At 41.2% G+C, this 19,549-nt stretch overlaps 1 protein-coding gene across 1 annotated transcript; it reads left to right on the forward strand.

The window, feature by feature from the left end:
- The first annotated feature begins 2,087 nt into the window (after nt 1–2,087).
- hpgd (15-hydroxyprostaglandin dehydrogenase) lies at nt 2,088–17,404 on the forward strand. The gene is made up of 7 exons (XM_010729358.3): nt 2,088–2,479; nt 3,236–3,359; nt 5,614–5,720; nt 8,705–8,801; nt 13,580–13,656; nt 13,766–13,929; nt 15,558–17,404. Exons 1-7 carry the CDS (start codon nt 2,387–2,389, stop codon nt 15,679–15,681), a joined length of 786 nt encoding a protein of 261 aa, XP_010727660.1. The 5' UTR covers nt 2,088–2,386; the 3' UTR covers nt 15,682–17,404.
- The last annotated feature ends 2,145 nt before the right edge of the window (nt 17,405–19,549 follow it).

The following is a 19,549-nucleotide window of genomic DNA, read 5'->3' on the forward strand; positions in this document are numbered from 1 at the left end:
CCGTTGGTGTAACACACGTATATGCTAAGGCTGCGCACTTGTCCACTGTCCGAGGTGCGCGGACAAAGAAACCCTGTGACTGCGGTGACAACGTAGTGTGTGTGCTAATTGTACTAGTAGTAGTAGTAGTAGTAATAGTAGTAGTAAGACAGCACTAGGACTAAGACGTACATCAAGAAACTCTGTGATTGTGGTGATGACGAAGATGGACAAAAAAGGCGGGGGACTAGTTGTACTAATTATTGTAGTAGTAAGACAGCCATAGGTTTAAGATGTACATCAAGTCCCAGATGAGCAAAGGAATAACCCTTGAAAAAAAGAGAAAATACATAAAGAAAACCCCCAAACAACCTATAGTGTTATAGTGTTGTATAGGGCAACACAAGGGTCATAACTGGTCACAGCATGATCCAGGTTCTGCTCGAGGTTTCTGTCTCTTAAATAAAGTTTTTCCTTCCCACTGTCGCCAAGTGCTTGTGTATGTAATATTACAAAGAGTACAATCTAGACCTGTTTTATATGAGAGTGTTTACTTCTGTTATGATTTGACAGTATATGAATCAAACTAAATTGAACTGAATAAACCAAGGCCATTGCTTAGAACGAAGATTCCTGCCTTTGTCTGAACTCAAGGACCCATCATGTCAATTATTACTATGAATTATGAGCGCAAGAACTCCTGCTGTTAACAAGGAAAGATGGAAGGCATACAGCAAGTATGTAGAGCAAGCATGTAGAGCATAATGGCAAATGCTAAAATATAGTACATATAGGGAAAACTCATAAAAGTGATATGTTAAAATGTCCAACTTCAGAGCAGAACTAAACATGTTTACAGCCTGGTTCTGTTGCAGCTTCTTCCCATCAATCCAGACAGTGAAACAGCTGTGAGAGCACGTTGAACTTCCTCACCTGGTGCTGATAGTACATCCTCTGCTGAGCCACTTCAGGTCCTGAGAGATACCAGAAATGTAAAGGGTGACATCCCCAGATGTCCGTTTAAGAACAGAGGAAGGATGTAAGATAAGGAGGACGAGGGAAGGAAGGGTGTAAAGGAAGCAGGAGGAGGGTAGTGTAGCGATGTTCCTGAATCTGAATCTGAAAAACTTTCAGGATGTATTCAGTAATATTTCTGAGGAGGAACACATCAGCACACAGCGCTGAGTGAAAATCACTGAGGTCTTCTATAACAGTGGTCCCCAACCTTTTCCTAACTGCGGACCGGTCAACGCTTGACAATTTTAATGCGGACCGGGGGGGGTACGGTCATTTCGAAATAAAAAAAACGTTTCAAAATAAAAGACCGCTCGACTTAGACTGGGACTATAGTAAAGGGGGACTTACTACTTCATCCACAGTTGGTAGGAGAAGAAGAAAATATTACTTAATACTTAATATTTTCTTCTTCTCCTACCAACTGTAGAAATAAAACAGAAATAACTAATTAATTCTTGTGCGGCCCGGTACTGATTGATCCACGGACCGGTACCGGTCCGCGGCCCGGGGGTTGGGGACCACTGTTCTATAACACGGATCAAAGCGATGGGTTTACATGTTTGGTTAGCAGATAGCAGCTTCTGCTTTCCATTCATTTATTCATTTCAGAGCGGTGTGAACATCAACATGCAGAGACCTGAACCTCTGTGTAATGTATCACTGAACAGCATAGCATGTTGTGTAACAGCAATTACACAGACAAGACGCACAATAGGTGAACATGGCAGCAGTGAAGAGAAGAATGTGAGATTGACTTGAGCTTCCTAACGGTTATTAAAGTCTGTTTGTTTTTGTTTTACATCAAGAAATACAGATTCTTCTGCAAACATGAGTGTGTGTGTGTGAGTGAGTGTGTGTGTGTGTGTGTGTGTGTGTGTGTGTGTGTGTGTGTGTGTGTGTGTGTGGAGAGCTCAGGTGTACAGATGAAACAGGAGTAGGAGGAGGGAGAGAGTGTAGAAAAGGGGGGAGGAGGTGTAAAGGAAGAAGGGGGGAGGGCATGAGGGCAGGTACAACAAGCTGCATTAAACCTGTAATTATTATCCTACGGAGTTTACTTAACCTCTCTCTCTCTCTCTCTCTCTCTCTCTCTCTCTCTCTCTCTCATGCAGTGTTTGTATAGACTGATAAGCTGAGAGGGAGGGAGGGAGGGAAGACAGCCAACCCAGCTAAGAGAGTGAAAACACACACACAAGGGTGAGAAAGGCTCTGGTTGTGAAGCAGGCAGATCAGATAGGTGCATATAGCACACAGAGAAGGACAGAAAGACACAGAGGAAAAACAGAGGGGAGAGAGAGGAAGAAGAAGAAGAGCAGATAAGCAGAGGAAACATTAAGTGTGTGACAGAAAGAAGAAGACGGAGTGTAACGGGCTTTGCTGCTGCGCTGGGATCATGTCTCTCAATGGGAAGGTGGCTCTGGTGACCGGGGGGGCTCAGGGCATCGGGAGAGCTGTGGTCCAGTCACTACTGCAGAGCTCAGCCAAGGTCAGTACAGCTCGGTCTGCCTTCACTGCTTTAGCTTCAGAACTTTGAGGTTGAAACTGCAGTTTGACACTTCATTTCAAATGCAGAACTAAACTTTTTCTGTCAAACACTTGACAGAACACAACTGAGTCACCCGTGCTGAAACTCCCGCACAGCTGACTTGACTTTATCTGTACTGTGCAAACACAACTTTTGTCTTCACTGCTTCACCTGTCAGATTACTGTGTGCATGTCTGCTGTGCTTCTATTGATTCAACTTGAATGGACTGATGGCACCAACACTGCTTCTCTGTTCTCAACCAGTTTAACATGTCACTGCTGCATTACATATGCTTCCTTTAGAAATCGTGTGTTGTCACTTCCACTGCTGTCTTCCTGATTTTTGTAAACATGCCAGTGTTATCAGGTCAGGTCAAAAGTACAGTGTAAATGTTTTAATAATGTTCTGATGATAGCTGTTTTTAAACCAGTAAGTAGACACACTGTCACACTGAGATGCATTTCAAAGGCAAGGCAGGCTTCTGAGAAAGGTTCTTTTCTTTCACACCCTGTGAAACCACGCTAAGACAAACTAGTCTTACTTTTGTTCCCTATTTGTCCACCGCTGACCGAGCTGTGCAAAAGCCACACCTGTCAATGACACCATGACCTGATAACATGCGAGCAGAGCCCTTTTTACAGAGCAAGTCTTTCTGTGTGGGTGTGCATTAAAAAAAATTAAAAAAAATAACTCACTAACAGAGTTCTGTGGTTCAGGTGGCCGTGGTCGACCTGAACAAGACCAGCGGTGAAGAGTGCAAAGCACAGCTGGATGCTGAGTTTGGAGAGGGCAACTGTACCTTCATTTCTTGTGATGTGTCCAACGGAGATGCTCTGAGAGGTAACACTGCCTGCACTGCGAGAGGACAGACACCACAAACATACTGCTACATATTTAGGACCTGCTGAGTGACACGATATAAGACTTTAGAGATAAGCTTTCATCAGCATGTGTTGTAAAATGTATGTTGCACTTCTCACTCATAACTTCCTCATGATAGATGAGGAAGTAAGTTTAGAAAGAAAAATGAGGACTGACTATACTTGGCAAAGTTTTGTTCCTGGAGAGTCGCTGTTAGTGCTCTCTATGCTGACAGCCACTGAGCTGTGGTCACTCCACTCTGTCTTAGCACAGGCTGCACTCGTAGTCCAAGTTAAACTGGTCTACTGCACTATTTTGCTCTTCATCTACCTTCTTCTTTTCTACAGATCTGTCTGTGGGTGTGGGTGTGTGTGTGTGTGTGTGGGTGTGTCCAGGAGAGACCGAAGAAGCAGAGAGTTAACGTGTGTTTAAGTGAATAAGTGCATCAGTGAGTGGGTGAGAGAGAGAGAAACAAGGTTTCATTGTCTGACACTGAAAAAGTCAATCCCTGCAGGCGAACGGCTGTGGAATGCTGTTTGGTGTTGCTCCTAACTGTGTGATAGTACTACTGTTGATGTGGACACACTGTGAGCCTGCATGGAGCGTGTGTGTGTCCGTGTGTGTGTGTGGTAAGCAGAAGAGATTAATTGTGCATGCGTCTGTGCAGGTATGCACAGTGTGTGTAACTGTTAGCAGTGCATGTTTGCACGTGTGTGTTCGGTGTGTGTGTTTTTGTGTGTATGCGTCTACATACACAAAAAAATGCGACTGGGCTGTGTATTGTGTAGACGTGCTGGTATGTCAGTCGCACAGATGAGTTTGTTAAGAACTGTTGTTTGTTTCTAATTGTGGGGTGTCCGTGTGAGGAATGCGGCAGGTGATGACACATCCAGGTTTTACCACCTCGGGTTTCTCCCTTGAGCTGTTTATCCAATCACATCTGTCTGTTCAACAACCCTGCTGCTGGCTCATTGTTCAAGAGTCCAACCAATACCTCTTCAGCCACATTGTCTGTCAATGCATATTCATTCTAACATGTCTGAAGTCAGTTTACAGGCAACATGCACGAGGAAACAAAACGTAAGGGCTTGAATTCTGCAGTGAAGAATGTGTGTTTTTTCCTCCTCACTGTGGAAAAAACACACAAAAGCTTGAACAGAGAATTTCAAGACACATGGACACAAAGATCACATTGTAGATGTTATTCATAAATGTGCACAGATATGTTGGTATGTTTGTGATAATGTCTGATCCTGTGATGCTACTTTATCACGTCTATGTCTGGGTTATGCAGACATTTACCTCATCTTCATAAACCTAAACCAAAACACATGATGTCAGTGTGTGTGTGTGTGTGTGTGTGTGTGTGTGTGTGTGTGTTTAAAGGATCAGGTGTGGATGAAGGAGTGGCTCACAGAGCAGCCTGCACTGTAATTGAGTAAATGATATGTGTACATGTATTAACAGTGTGCTGTCATGATGGTAATGAGGCTGAGTCTCTGTCATGGCAGACACTGTGCCAACTCTTCCTCTCCCTGTGTCTCTCTTTCACAGTGATCATCACACACTTTATTTAACATCCTGTGTTAATCCACCACATTCACACGGTGGCGACTGTCCTCTGACATCACCCTCAGGGTTCAGTACAAACAACAAATTGTTTTAATTTCATCACTTTGTGATTGATCAGCACCTGAAAAGACAATGTAGAGTGAAAATCAAGAGGGACATCGGGCCATATATTCAATGATGTTCAATTCAGTTTTATCTATATAGCACCAAACTCATAACAAAAGTTATCTCATGATACTTCACATACAGAGCAGGTCTATAATATTATCTACAGAGACCCAACAGTTCCACCATGAGCAAGCAGTTAGCAGGCGTGCTAAAGTTAGCATTCAACTACTTCCTAGCTAACATTGCTGGGTGTTAATGTTACATTCTACATGGATCAATGGGAAAGCACTGCTAAGCAGTTGGATGTGATCTGTAACATTACACAGAAATATGTGTTCCAGTGAAGATGATTATATGACATTTACTCAACTCAAGTCTTATTTTTCACTGCAGGTTTACACTTCAGTGTCAAATGAAAATAGCAGCTAAGGTTGTCGCTTTTCTTTTTAGTTGCTGACCAATCGGGTAGTCATGAAACAAAGACATGTGACTGTAGCGTATGTAGCATATGTCTTAAGTCATTCACTGATGGAATTTTGTTTCTGTCCAATAGACGCATTCCAGAGCACAGTAGACAAGTTTGGTCGTTTGGACATCGTTATCAACAACGCCGGTATCAACAATGAGAAAAACTGGGAGAAGACCATACAAGTCAACCTGGTAAGATGATGACATAAGAACTTCCAGTCAGTTTTATTTACATTTTTATGATCACATATTTGTGATCTGTGAGCTTTTCAATCAGTACAATCAGTACTGGCTTTGGAAGTAGGAGGACAAGGAGCACCTGCAGGAAACAAGTAAAAAAAATCTTTAAAAAATGGAAGCACTGAAACAGAAGAATAGAGAAGGGCTGTTTTAGTTTGTCACTCGATCACAAGGAATGCAAAGAATGATTAAAATCTCAAAGCAGACAAGCAGCCAAAACATTATAGTTGGAATGTGATCCTGATAGAATCAGAGAGGTTGTACCACACAGGTTAATGGCCTGGTAGCACTCAGTATATGTACTTTAGCAGACTTGAAAATAGTGCTAACTTTTTTTTATACAGTACATTTTTATAGTAAAACTGAATCATGAGATGCTGTGCTAGAGCCACCTTAGACAGTTAATAAAATCTGCAACAGCAGGATTGCTCATGGCGCCTGGATCAAAAGATGCCATATTCAGATCAGATGTAGGACCCACTGCAGGCTGGTGTATTTATATACATGTATATGCATGTGGCATTGCCATGTAGCTTATTTAAAAGGACATCACACACAAACACGTCAGTGTTAGCCAGCAAGTTAATTTTCAGCTGCAGTCTCTCTAAATCATCACATTCTTTTATCAGGAACCTCCACTTGTGATGACTAAGACAGGAAGTGGAGGAAGGCAGGAGAGGTTACATTTTGTGTTGATAAGAGGTGAAACAGTGTTGTTCAGGCCCAATCTTTCACTGTGAGTGTATATTCATGTTCATTGTTTGGCCTGTTTTACTGCTGTTTGCTGTTGTAGTACTGATATCAACCAACACAAATCAAGACTAACGTTGTTGAGTGATAACATGTTTTACATGTTTTTTGTATGTTCTTCTTCTATATGCAATGATTTTAAATCTTGTTCAACCTATATCCAATTAAATACAGTACAAAAACTAAATATTTAAAGTTCAAGCTTTCCCCTTCAGGACACCATTCCAAGCCTAAGACCCTACTACTACATTCCAGCTAAGTAGAAGCCCAGCAGACAGCTCCACCTCTAGCAGTGGAAAAACATGTCAAGCCGCCCAATGTACACTCATAAATCCATGACTGTGCAGGTGAAAAAGAGTTCACTTTAATTGACACAACACCGCTGCTGGCCAGAGGCAAATTAAAAGACATTGCATCAAATTCTTTCCACCATAAGGACACTCTAGAACATTGCTCCAAAACCTGGGTTCAGATCCCTCCTCACGAGGGGCGCCAAAGATCACAGGGAGTGCACAAGTGCAGTGTTGTCAAAATTAGATTTGCAGATCATAAAATAATAATAATATAATTACTGGATAATTTATACAGTTATTTTTTCATCCTTGCTCAAAAGGCTACTTAGTAGACACACCTCTGTGACCTCTCAACCTCTGACCAGTGTCATCATGTCAGCTTGCCCTCATTTTTCCTGCAGTCTAGCATCACTATTTTACAAAGTGATGGAAACAACATGTCTGAGAAACGTGAGTTGTTTGGTATTATTCAGTAGCTCCAGAGATGTCTCCCATAGGTTTGTCAAGCTCAGTGTGGCGGCTTTGGTGGCTTTGTACCACTCTGTAAACATGTTTATTTCTGCTGTGAAGCTGGACATTTGAACATGGGGACTTATGGAGACTGACTTCTGTAGCCCGCCTCAAGTGGACGTTTGATGAACTGCAGTTTTTGGCATGTTTATTTCACACAGTGTTCACATGTGATGTTCATAATCAGAATATACAGCACACTGAAAACTGATGAAGTTTTTTGGTCTGAGAGAAATGTAACACAGAGCTTTATGTATCGTGGCTGGTTAATCACTTATTACGCTGATGATGAACTATTATTCTTTTGGTCAGAATGTGCGTGTATAGGCCAACTCTGTTTGGTTGTTTAAAGAACAAAATGTTAACTAATACAAAAGAGACATTTACCAAAGGCAAAGAGTTTTTTTAAAATATATAGTAGATCTGGAATACTATTCTCTTGGTGTGTGCTAGATACAGCTTATTTTCGATACAATTGGGGGCTCAGAGGAACAAAAGGTTGTGAACTAGACAACACTTTATCACACTATCATGCACTATCCCATAGCTGTATCCAAGAGGGCACTTGTGCCGCTTTTGTTGTTTGTCAGGATATTTGCTCCTCTGTAGAAGTTACCAAGAGCTTGGCATGGAAATAGTTCAGCCTGGATACAATATCCAGATAGACACTTTTAGCCCATCTCAGTTGTAATGTTTTGTCCCTGCTGGTGACAGAAATGGTGATTTCAGCTGGTCAGAGCAGGATATTACAACATCTACACAAGATAATTCACATTATTATTGGGATCCCATAATATATATGTATATGTATAATATATAAATATGTACTTCCTCACAATAAATAACAAAATCTAGAGAGCAGGCAAGCATGAAATCTATCTATCTAATTCACTTTCTCAATGACTTTATGTTGTTTGTTCTGGGATATGTTTTATGCTGCTAGTTACAGTATATATAATATTATATAATAACTTGTCAGCATTTGTCACAGTCAGTAACTCCCAGCACTGAACAGGAGCATTGCTTTACTCTTCTTGATTTGTGATGTGGCCTGAAACAATCATGTTAAAAATTAAATCATTTACTAGAACTGGAAAAAAATAGACATGATATTTTCAACTGGTGCATTTCATTATGACAGCATATTTTATGCTGCATTACAAGAATGCATATCATATATGACTGTACAGTTCAGTGTAGTCAGGCTTATCGTGAAATCTTTCAAATGTGCTGATCTCTGTGAGGACTGACTGCACAGATGTACCTTAACCTATCAGACGCTTCACACATTCTTCTCTTTCAGCTTCATTTCCTGTTGCACTCGTCTATTTAAAGATTACCACTGTGACCACTGTGACCATATTGCTTCTGCATTTTTTCTAGACTTCTGTAATTAAAGGGACCTACTTGGCACTGGAACACATGAGTAAAGAATACGGAAAGGAAGGAGGCATCGTTATCAACGTATCCTCTATGGCAGGTAACACATACACACACACACACACACATGCACATATTTATTCATCAGCTAAAGAAAATCAAACAGGCATCAATCAAGAAAGAGAATTAGAAAACTGAGAAATGCATGATTGAAAATATGAAAAATATGTGTGTCATTGAAGGTCAGCTGTAGTCAGGAGGAAAGTGCTCTTGTTGCATGAGGTTTTGGTCTTGATGGAGCCGCAGGAGGGGAGTGTCTGAAAATGTTTAGCTACAATGTTTCCTGCTCGCCTCAGGGTCCTGGACAGGTGGCAGATTGCTCATCCTTGGCAGTGGCAGTAGTGTACCAGAAGGTGATGGAGGGGTGTGGGGGGACTCAGTGATGGCATTGTAGAAGTGCACCGTCACTGATTTTGGCAGGTTGAGCTTCTTTGTGTGGCAGGAAGTACATCCACTGCTGTGCTTTCTTACTGGTTGGGGCTGGTGGACCCACTTGGGGTCCCAGGCAATGATGGTGCACAGGAAGTAAAAGGACATGGGCTGCAGGGTCACTGAGGGTTATGGTGGTGGTGAGCATTGAGCATCTTTGATATCCAGGTTTGATTTTCTTCTTATATGCAGGAATCAGGTACAACATGGGGAGGGCACGATGGGCAATGTCGATTGTAGTGCAATCTGGCCGGGTGTAAATAAGTCTGTGTTTGGCTCATGGCTGAGATTACCTAAAGCCACAGAGGACAGGAACTAAAGAGTGTGTTTTGCTTTCGATTTCCTGAGTCATGATCTGAGAGCTTGTATTGTAGCCAAATTACATCATTAAACTTTGCTCTAATTTCATTTGTGCAACACATTTAACACCCCTGCAGGGACCCTTCAGTTGGAAGCACAGAGTACTCAGAGACACTCTGCTCTCTGAACACCAACAGATTTATTTATTTCAAAATGTCACGGATGATGAATTTCTCAAAGTCTCTGGAAGCCAAGCTTGTGCAAAGTGTTCTTCTTCCTCGAGTGTGTGTTATGTAGGAAACACACAAGACAAAAAACAACAGTGATAGGTTTGGCACGTCCACTCAAACTCAAACTGTTGGAACTGGATCATTCTGCATCGCTGTCCCCGTCATGGAAAAGCTCACACTCCTCCATGTTCTCGTCATCTGTGTTTTGCTTACTACACACAAACACACACACACACACACACACACACACACGTTTTACTTTACTTTTATTACTTTTATTCAGTCATCCTGATGGGCCTGTACTCTGCATGCCAGATCTGTTAAAGCTGTAAAATCTTTTTCTAAACTCAGATGAGAACTACAGTAAGTCACTTTGAAAAGGCACCAACCTACATCATGTATGCATAATACAACTTTAACACCACACTGGAAGCAGGTAGATATCGGTTAATGGGATTACCAAGGAGCTGGTCTTAAATTAAGCAATCAGTTGACACCTCCTGGATGAGTAGATACATCTGCTATCTTCAGAGACACAAACCCTGCAGTGACTTTTTGTGGCTCCAACCTCCTCCTCACCAAGTTACAAAAACACTGACCTAGACCTAGAATATGTCCAGACTTAGCTCCACCCTGAATTATTTCCCACCAGTATCATTTTCCATGTTGCTGCTGAGGCCCAGGTGGGCACTGAATACAGCCGTTTGGTCAGCAGCCCCGAGCTTCACCCCGGGACACTGTGGGTACAGGTGTGGCATCATTGCTGCCTAATGTTTCGATGTGCTGCTGAAGTCAGATGACAAGAAAATCCATACACGGAGGAGGTTGGCATGGATGGATGGCTCAAACAAACACATTGATGTCTGTTTAACAAATTACATAGCTTAACTATGTAATGTTATATTACGTACTTATTATAGCCAACAATTGTTTCCTAAACCTAATCAGACTACACTGATATTTACAGCATCCTAGTTTAAGGTGAGGAGCCACTGAGCTGCTGAGCTGCTGATTTTGATGAGGTGGCAGTGAGAGCACTGGCAAATGTCCATTCCAGTGCATTCTTGAGCAGATTGTTCAGTTTCTTTGTGTCGCTGGCTCTGATGCTGTCCTCACAGTGTTGCCAACTCTATGCAGGTGAGAAAGGGCCCGTTGAAGCAGGTAGATGATCGCGTCCTCAACACCAACCGAGGGGCGCTAGGCAAACTGCAGCGGGTCTGGGGAGGTTCCGGTGCTTGCTTTCCCAGCTTTCTTTTCAGCTCCCTCTGGACGCTCCTCAGTAGCTCCCGGTCTCCGTCCCTGAAGGCTCTCTTCTTCCTGTTCAGCAGCTCCTTCATGTCGCTGGTGATCCAGGGCTTGTTGTTTGGAAAGCATCGCACCCTGTCGACACAGAAGTTGATGTACTCCATGATGCAGTCAGTCATGACATTGATATCCTCACCATGGGGCTCACACACTGCATCCCAATCTGTGGCCTCAAAAACACCTTGCAGGGACTCATCAGCTTCCTGTGACCACCTACTAACTGTCCTGGTGACCACAGGCTGCTCCTGGACAACGAGTGTGTATCTGTAGGTGAAAAGTACCAATTGTGATCAGATCTGCCAAGGGGGGGAAGGACAGTTGAGTTGTATGCTTCCTTAACATTAGCATACACTAAGTGCAAGGTTGTATTGTCTCTGGTGGGGCAGGTCACATACTGCTGAAAGGTTGGCAGTGTAGCAGAGAGTGGTGTGGTTAAAATCTCCAAAGATGGCCATGAATGCATTATGATGGTCCATTTGCAGTCTGGCTGTGATTGGGATGATGACGTCACACATCAGCTGATGGTGGGATGTAAACTCCCTTGGCAGATAATATGGAGCTATGTTCATGATTAACAGTTCACACTGCACTCACTGTATTCCCGCTGAGTCCTCATCAGCACTCCCAGCTTGTCCATCTTATTAGCCAGGGACCTCACATTTCCCATCACAACGGTAGGAGTGTGATGTGGAACTGATCAAACATGTTACATGTTACATCTGTAATGGCACCTACCTGTCAATCAAAGCAGTTACACTGTCATGGACACCTTATGGAGGTTAAAATGTTCTAGGGTGGCTGCTCCAGGAATTACAGTTTTAGGTAACCTTTACCAGAAAATTTTGTGGAATTTGGAAAACGAATCCATTGCACAGCTCCCCAAAACTCCAGCAGACACTATAACCTGTTCAGCACAACAGTTTGTTTTGCATATAGCCATCCATTTGCATCTACATTTGAAATCATTTGCGTGGAACTTTTAGGATCACTTCAGCTGAGTTTGCAAGATTTTTGCTATTTTATGTTTTAATTTAATTGTGATTGATCACACTGAAATCTGAACACGTCTACGTTTGTGCGTGCTGATTTTAGAGCGTGTTCTTGTTGTTGACGATGTGTCCTGTAGTCAGAGACATCTTGTTGTAGATCGAGAACGGTTCCGCCTGCAGCAGACAGCAGACATATGGTAATCATTTTTCACTTATCACACTTTTGATAACATCATTGTCTGTGTGTGTGTGTGTGTGTGTGTGTGTGTGTGTGTGTGTGTGTGTGTGTGTGTGTGTGTGTGTGTGTCGTGTGTGTGTGTGTGCTGGTGAATACAATTGTTTATGTGTATATGTTCCTTTCTCAGACTCTTGTGGATGTGGAGTCAGACCATGTGAGACTGATTAACTTTGTGGTCCTGTTTGTTTTTCGGTTGCATTCTTTCTGCTACAGAAACCTTTACATGTCAGAATGTTCTCTTTGAACTATCAAACTAAATCTTGTACAGTTCACAGTTCACCTTAGTCCTCTTCTGAGTTTAGAATGGGTGTGTATTATAGACTGTATAAGACGTGGACGTTGTGGGGAGATGAGGCGTGCTGAATGAAGTTAAATGTTCAAACAAGCCATCTGTAACAACACCCACCTGTCAGTGAAAGCATCCATGCTCTTAATCCTGCATAACTTTAAGCCTTAATATAATGTGAACAGGTGAGTTGTATATAAATTCACCCTCAGTACAGTTGTCATGAACGGGGAAATTAGCTACAGAGACCAAAACTGTTTTTTGTACCAGGCTGTAAACATGTTTATTTCTGCTGTGAAGTTGGACATTTGAACATGGGGACTTATGGAGACTGACTCACTTCTGGAGCCAGCCTCAAGTGGACGTTTGAGGAACTGCAGTTTTTTGTGCTCTGCTCTTCTTTAGTAGGATTCACTTTATACCCACAGAGGTTGCAGCTTGATGTGCATGTGTACCGTGCTTTATTCATAGGCCAGAGGGAGAGGAGTGTGATCTGAGGTCAAGCTAACAGACTGTAGCACGTTAGTCACGTATGAACATGGATTTATGAAAGAGAAATATTTACAAGACGTTTCTTTCACTGTGGGAAAATACTGTAAGAACCGTTTCATCTCACTAAACCTGGATCAGCTTCCCATTTCCCCACATCAGCCCTGTAGTACAGTGTACCAGTTCATTCCCACCAGTCAATTTGAGTTTCCGTTAGTTCTATGTTACCATGACCTGCATCATCATCATCATCATCATCATCTTACTGCCTCTGATACTGTGTGCAGCTGGGTTCTTCCCCTGTTATTCTCCCACAGCCCATGGCCCTCCAGGTTAACATGAGAAGGGTCACTGTGTTTGGGAACAGCCCTGATGTGTCTCTGAAAACAAAAAAAAACATCTACTTTCAAAGCCTGCATGTTTAAGTCTCACAGTAAATGAGCTGTTTGTGACACCATGTTGCTTGAAAATTGATGAATCGATCACTCTGATTGATCTCTGCTGCTGCTAACACGATCGATCTCTTCTCTTCTCTCGTTCTTTACAATTCAGCCTTCTTGCATTCTCCTCATCAGCCCGTCTACACAGCTACTAAACATGGAGTCATCGGCTTCACTAGAGCTATGGCGGTAAGACACAGACACATACACACACACGGTAAATAAGACAGTATAAAGATTATCTTTAGCTTTTGTAAGACGGGATGTACTCAGCAGCTCATTGGACGTGTTCTTGCAGGATGCATCGTCTCAGGGAGACTACGGCGTTCGTATCAACGTCCTGTGCCCGGCGTTCGTCGACACTCCTCTGCTGCACTCAGTGGAACACGAGGACAACATGGGAAAGTTCGTCAAGTTCAAGGAGGATTTCAAACGCAGTATGAGCAAGTTTGGAGTTTTACAGTAAGTGAACTCACACACTCACACACTTTGTCTGTCAGATCGGTCTGTATACTGTGAATACATCATGAGATACGTGAATCAAAACTAACTTCCTGCAGTGTTTCTCATTTAGAGTCTTGCAGATATTTTTTATTGATTAAATGTGATTTTTTGGTTTGGCACCACGTCTCTGCGTTTGGCACAGATCATATCCAGTTACTGAAAGTGCAAAAAGAAACAGCTGATGAAAAAGAGAATGTCTAATTCTAATTTTATGAATACAATTGATTAATGTAAATATTTAATAACAAAGATTTAGTGGCATCTAGCGATATAGTTGCTGATTGCAACCCCTTCGTTTCACCCTGTCCTTTCAAGCATGAAAGGAATCTGGAGCCAAGTTTTGTTAAGTTTTAGCTACTGTAGAAACATGACGGACTCCAGTGTCTATAGTTATAAAGTCTCATTCGGTGACAAAAACCAGGTCAACACAGTTATGCATATTATATTTATTTAGAAATATTTCTATATATATATGTATATATATGTAAATTGAGCCTCCTGAATCCCACACACTGTTATAGCTTCACATGAGCGCATCACTTGAAGACTAAACTTTAACTTCATGAGCTCACACTTGATTGCAGGTTCTCATTTTTCCCATGAGTCACATTGATTCATGTCTCATTAGTGCTTGCAGTAACTTGGAACAGTAAGCGGTCGTCAGAGCTAGAGGAGCACATGCGTGTCAGCCAGAGCACATTTAACAAACTCTGGAGCTCTGTCTACTAATGTGCCCGAACCACTCAAATTTTTTATCACCATCTTTTCCTGATTACATTCTGATTTCACTTAAGTGGCGTCCAAACCGTTAGTACAGAGCATTGGAACTGTTCATGTTCCATACCGGAGGGACCACACTATTATGGCTCTAGGGAAGGATTCTTTAACGGAGCAGTGTGCAGGATTAAATGTCATCTAGCGGTGTAATTGCAAATTGAAACATTCTTTCTCTACCCTACTCCTTCGAGGGTGAAGGAGAAACTACAGTGGCTGTGAAATGTGTGTGACGCATTTGACACACTTTGTTCTTGACTACTGTAGAAATATGGCGGTTCAACATGGCGGACTTTGTGGAAGAGGAAATGCAGCGTCTATAAATAATAAATTCAATCCAGTTGCATAACACCAAATTATAACAGAATCTAACAATATCTCTTGATACTTTCCACATAGAGCAAGTCTAGACCGTACTCAAACTGTGCAGCTCAGAGACAAGCAGCATGAGGGAAGCATTTAGTGAGAGAGGAAGTTGAAGCCAGATGATTTCCTGATCTCACACACACACACACACACACACACACACACACACACACACACACACACACACACACACACACACACACACACACATATGCATGGTCTGACATAGTCTGACTTGGGCTATGTTTCGAGACACATTTCAGACTAAAGACCAGTTAATTGGGGACAGCTTGTCCAATGGAGAACAAAAGCTGTGTCTGCAATCAGGAAACACTGTTTTTTGGGTCAGTGGTTGGGGTTAGAATTATGGTAAGTCTCCAGGAAATGAATGTAAGTCTGGGTGCCTCTCATCTAATGCCCCTTTTCCTCTCTGCGTTCCTCTCCAGGCCGTCATTGATAGCAGAGGGCATGATGAGGCTGATCGTGGACACCAGTCTGAATGGAGCAGTGATGAAGATCACCTGCTCCAAGGGAATCCACTTTCATACCTATGAACCCATGTCTGCTTGAGATTGGACTTACTGGACTCTGTGCTGCTGCTGAGGAGAGCACTGCAGTGGTTTATCCTGTCTGACCACGACACACCAAGAACTGCTTCAGAACATCTGGCTGCCACTCAAGTTAATATCAGAACTGCATCAGAGCAGGGAAAAACTGACCAACAATGCCTGATTGTGTATATACACCCGTCTCAAATCAATGCTGTCCAAATATTAGTTCCATACATATACTGTCTGTTTGATTTTAGTAATTATGTTAATAATATGATCATTGAAATGACGAAGATTACTGTAGAAGGTCCAGTGTTTTCACTGCCAGCCAAGATATAAACCAACGTTCCAGATATAAACCAACGTTCTAGATATAAACCAACGTTCCAGATATAAACCAACGTTCTAGATATAAACCAAAGTTCCAGATATAAACCAACGTTCTAGATATAAGCCAAAGTTCCAGATATAAACCAACGTTCTAAATATAAACCAATGTTCTAGATATAAGCCAAAGTTCCAGATATAAACCAACGTTCTAAATATAAACCAATGTTCTAGATATAAACCAATGTTCTAGATATAAACCAACGTTCTAGATATAAGCCAAAGTTTTAGATATAAACCAAAGTTCCAGATATAAACCAACATTCTAGATATAAACCAAAGTTCTAGATATAAACCAACGTTCCAGATATAAACCAACGTTCCAGATATAAACCAAAGTTCTAGATATAAACCAAAGTTCTAGATATAAACCAACGTTCCAGATATAAACCAACGTTCTAGATATAAACCAACGTTCTAGATATAAACCAAAGTTCCAGATATAAACCAACGTTCTAGATATAAGCCAAAGTTCCAGATATAAACCAACGTTCTAAATATAAACCAATGTTCTAGATATAAGCCAAAGTTCCAGATATAAACCAACGTTCTAAATATAAACCAATGTTCTAGATATAAACCAATGTTCTAGATATAAGCCAAAGATCCAGATATAAACCAAAGTTCCAGATATAAACCAATGTTCTAAATATAAACCAATGTTCTAGATATAAACCAACGTTCTAGATATAAGCCAAAGTTTTAGATATAAACCAACGTTCTAGATATAAACCAACGTTCTAGATATAAACCAAAATTCTAGATATAAACCAACGTTCTAGATATAAACCAACGTTCTAGATATAAACCAATGTTCTAGATGTCTTTTTCAGTCTGGTTTCAATGTTTTACAGAAAATATTTGACAATCAGTGTCATATACCTCAGACACAACTGATTATGCAGCTTCTTTAATTAATCAGTGTTATCGTAGCAAGTGTAACAGTTATTATTTAACAGCTGGTTTTCATAATGTTTGTAAAAATAAAAAATATTCTACTGGGATAGTTTGATATGGGAGATGTGAGACTTATTTATTGGTATTTCATAACCAGTATAATATGTCTACATCAATTCATCACCATTTGAAGTGTTTTAATGATTTCATCCACATCAGGGTTTCCAGAGGCCTGTTTCATAAAGCTGCCTTAGGTAGTCTAACTCGATATCACTGTCTAGCTACATGAAGCAAAGTCAACATAGTTAAATCGCAGTTACTATGGCAACTTATCCTGAGAAACTAACCTGGTACGGAGCAAGTGAAGTGTTGTTTCTGCAACACTGACCCAAAACGATGATTGTACCACTGACTTTCTTTTAACTGAATCGAGTAAAGTTGTGTTAATAATGACCTCAGCCCATGAGTCGATTTCTGTCCTTTGTTAAGCCAGACTTGATTTAGTCTGATATGATCAGCTCTGAGCTGGCTTTGGGACACAGCTAAGCCTTTTTCATCAGGCCTGCTTTTCTAAGACAGTTTTATGGAACACGTTCCTGGTTATTTGAGTGTAAACCTATGTGATGTCCCCCATTGGTGGACATCTATTTTGAAGCTGGGAGTTTGGCATTATGCCATCTTGTTTTTCTGTGGAGCCAGAAGAGACCATATTTGGAGGAGGTGTTGGGTAACGTACCACGAGTTGGGCTGTGCTTGGTTTTTACTTCATTTTCAAGCGAGAAAAAATTATGGTGTGCCTGATCATGAACTGTCTCTTATTACATTATTAGATCTGAGAGTGTAGACTTTAGATCTGAGTGCGTAGACTTTAGATCTGAACGTGTAGACTTTAGATCTGAGAGCGCAGACTTCAGATCTGAGCGCGTAGACTTTAGATCTGAGAGCGCAGACTTTTGATCTGAGCGCGTAGACTTTAGATCTGAGAGCGCAGACTTTAGATCTGAGCGCGTACACTTTAGATTTGAGTGTGTGTGTCTTTTTTTTAGATCGATCTCAGTTTGTTCATGTCAGTAATGAATGTTCCATGCACAACAAAGTCAGTCACAGAGTCCCACAAGGTTCTGTACTAGGACCACTTCTATTCAGTTTATATATGCTTCCTCTAGGGAACATTATTAGGAATCACTTCATTAAACTTCATTGTTATGCTGACGACACCCAATTATATTTATCCATCAAGCCTGATGAAACCAGCTGGCTAAACTTCAAGCATGCCTTAAGGAAACTGGGATGACCTGTAATTTTCTGATATTAGACTCCGATAAAACTGAAGTTCTTGTAATTGGACCCAAACACAAAAACTATTTTTAAAGATATAGGATCACCTAGATGGGATCATCCTGGCCTCATCTTTGATCAGGATATGTCTATACGTATTGTGACCTATGTAACATTGAAACAAAAACATACTTCTTATTTTCAGGTGATTATACACTGAATATTATGTTCTATTTCTGCCATATACTATAAATAGAGCCCCCCAATCTTACACACTGTACCTGGAAGTGAGTTTTCCTAAAAATCCAATAAACTGAATAATCTATATATGCAGTTTATTGGATTACTGAGAATGTACTACTCTATCACAACAGGACAGCCAAGAAAACAGAGCAGAACAGTTGTAAGCAGCAAGTCATTCAAGTCGAGTCAAGTTTATTTGTACTGCCCATTGACAGATGTAATGTTTCTTTACACAAACTCAGTCAACCTTAGTGCTTTAATCAGTGTTTATATAACTTGTGTCTCCACGGACCTTTCTGAAAAACCGGTCTCTCTCTAGAAATCTATACCAACTCTGTTTGAGATCACTGTAGTATTATTATTACTATTACTGTAGAAACATAGCAGGCTGCAGATGAGGACCCACTCCCTCTGTAGATAAAGGTTTATTCTAAGGTAACAGAAACATAATAATTCTTATTTTCTGGCGTTTATACACAAATGAAAACATACTTATCACTATTATAATCTATATTTAGCCAGTAGATTCCCCTAAACCTTACCTTTAAGTCTTATGGGGAAAACCTTTATTACCCTACCTTGCATTGGTTTATGACCTCAGTAATGCGTTTCCTTATGAGTTTATGGTCTCAAACACTATTTCTAAATCATCTTCCACACAGCATATTCCATCATCTTGTGAATGATGGTGATAAAGCAGGGTATGCTTTAGGACGTGGCTACCTTGTGATTGGCAACTCATTCTCAGTGAGTCTGTCCAGCTCGACACATCAGGCTCAGATCAAACTGTCAAACTAGGCATTGCTGATCAAATATGAATCCAGATTCAGTTACTGTAATGACTATTTCTCTCCTCAAATGTTTTCACAAACAGATTTTAGTGACTGTTCAGCTGGAACACAGAACATTTGTGATGAGGTAGGTGGCCATTTGTCCTGCTTCAAGTCAAGATCAAGCACAGCCCATCTCGCAGTGCATCATCAGCTCCACACACTCGTTCGAATATGGCCAAAAAAATAAGTTAGCAACGTCCATCATGCCACACACAAGGCTTCATAATGGTTGTCCACAGATTGATAGGG

Source organism: Larimichthys crocea, chromosome X (genome assembly GCF_000972845.2).
Source record: "Larimichthys crocea isolate SSNF chromosome X, L_crocea_2.0, whole genome shotgun sequence".
NCBI lineage: Eukaryota > Metazoa > Chordata > Actinopteri > Sciaenidae > Larimichthys > Larimichthys crocea.

Bases quoted from the DNA above. Each gene is read 5' to 3' on its own strand.
- hpgd (XM_010729358.3), top strand. From the start codon at position 2,387: ATGTCTCTCAATGGGAAGGTGGCTCTGGTGACCGGGGGGGCTCAGGGC. The intron at 2,480-3,235 runs GTCAGTACAGCT...TCTGTGGTTCAG, and splicing joins TACTGCAGAGCTCAGCCAAG to GTGGCCGTGGTCGACCTGAA. The intron at 3,360-5,613 runs GTAACACTGCCT...TCTGTCCAATAG, and splicing joins CAACGGAGATGCTCTGAGAG to ACGCATTCCAGAGCACAGTA.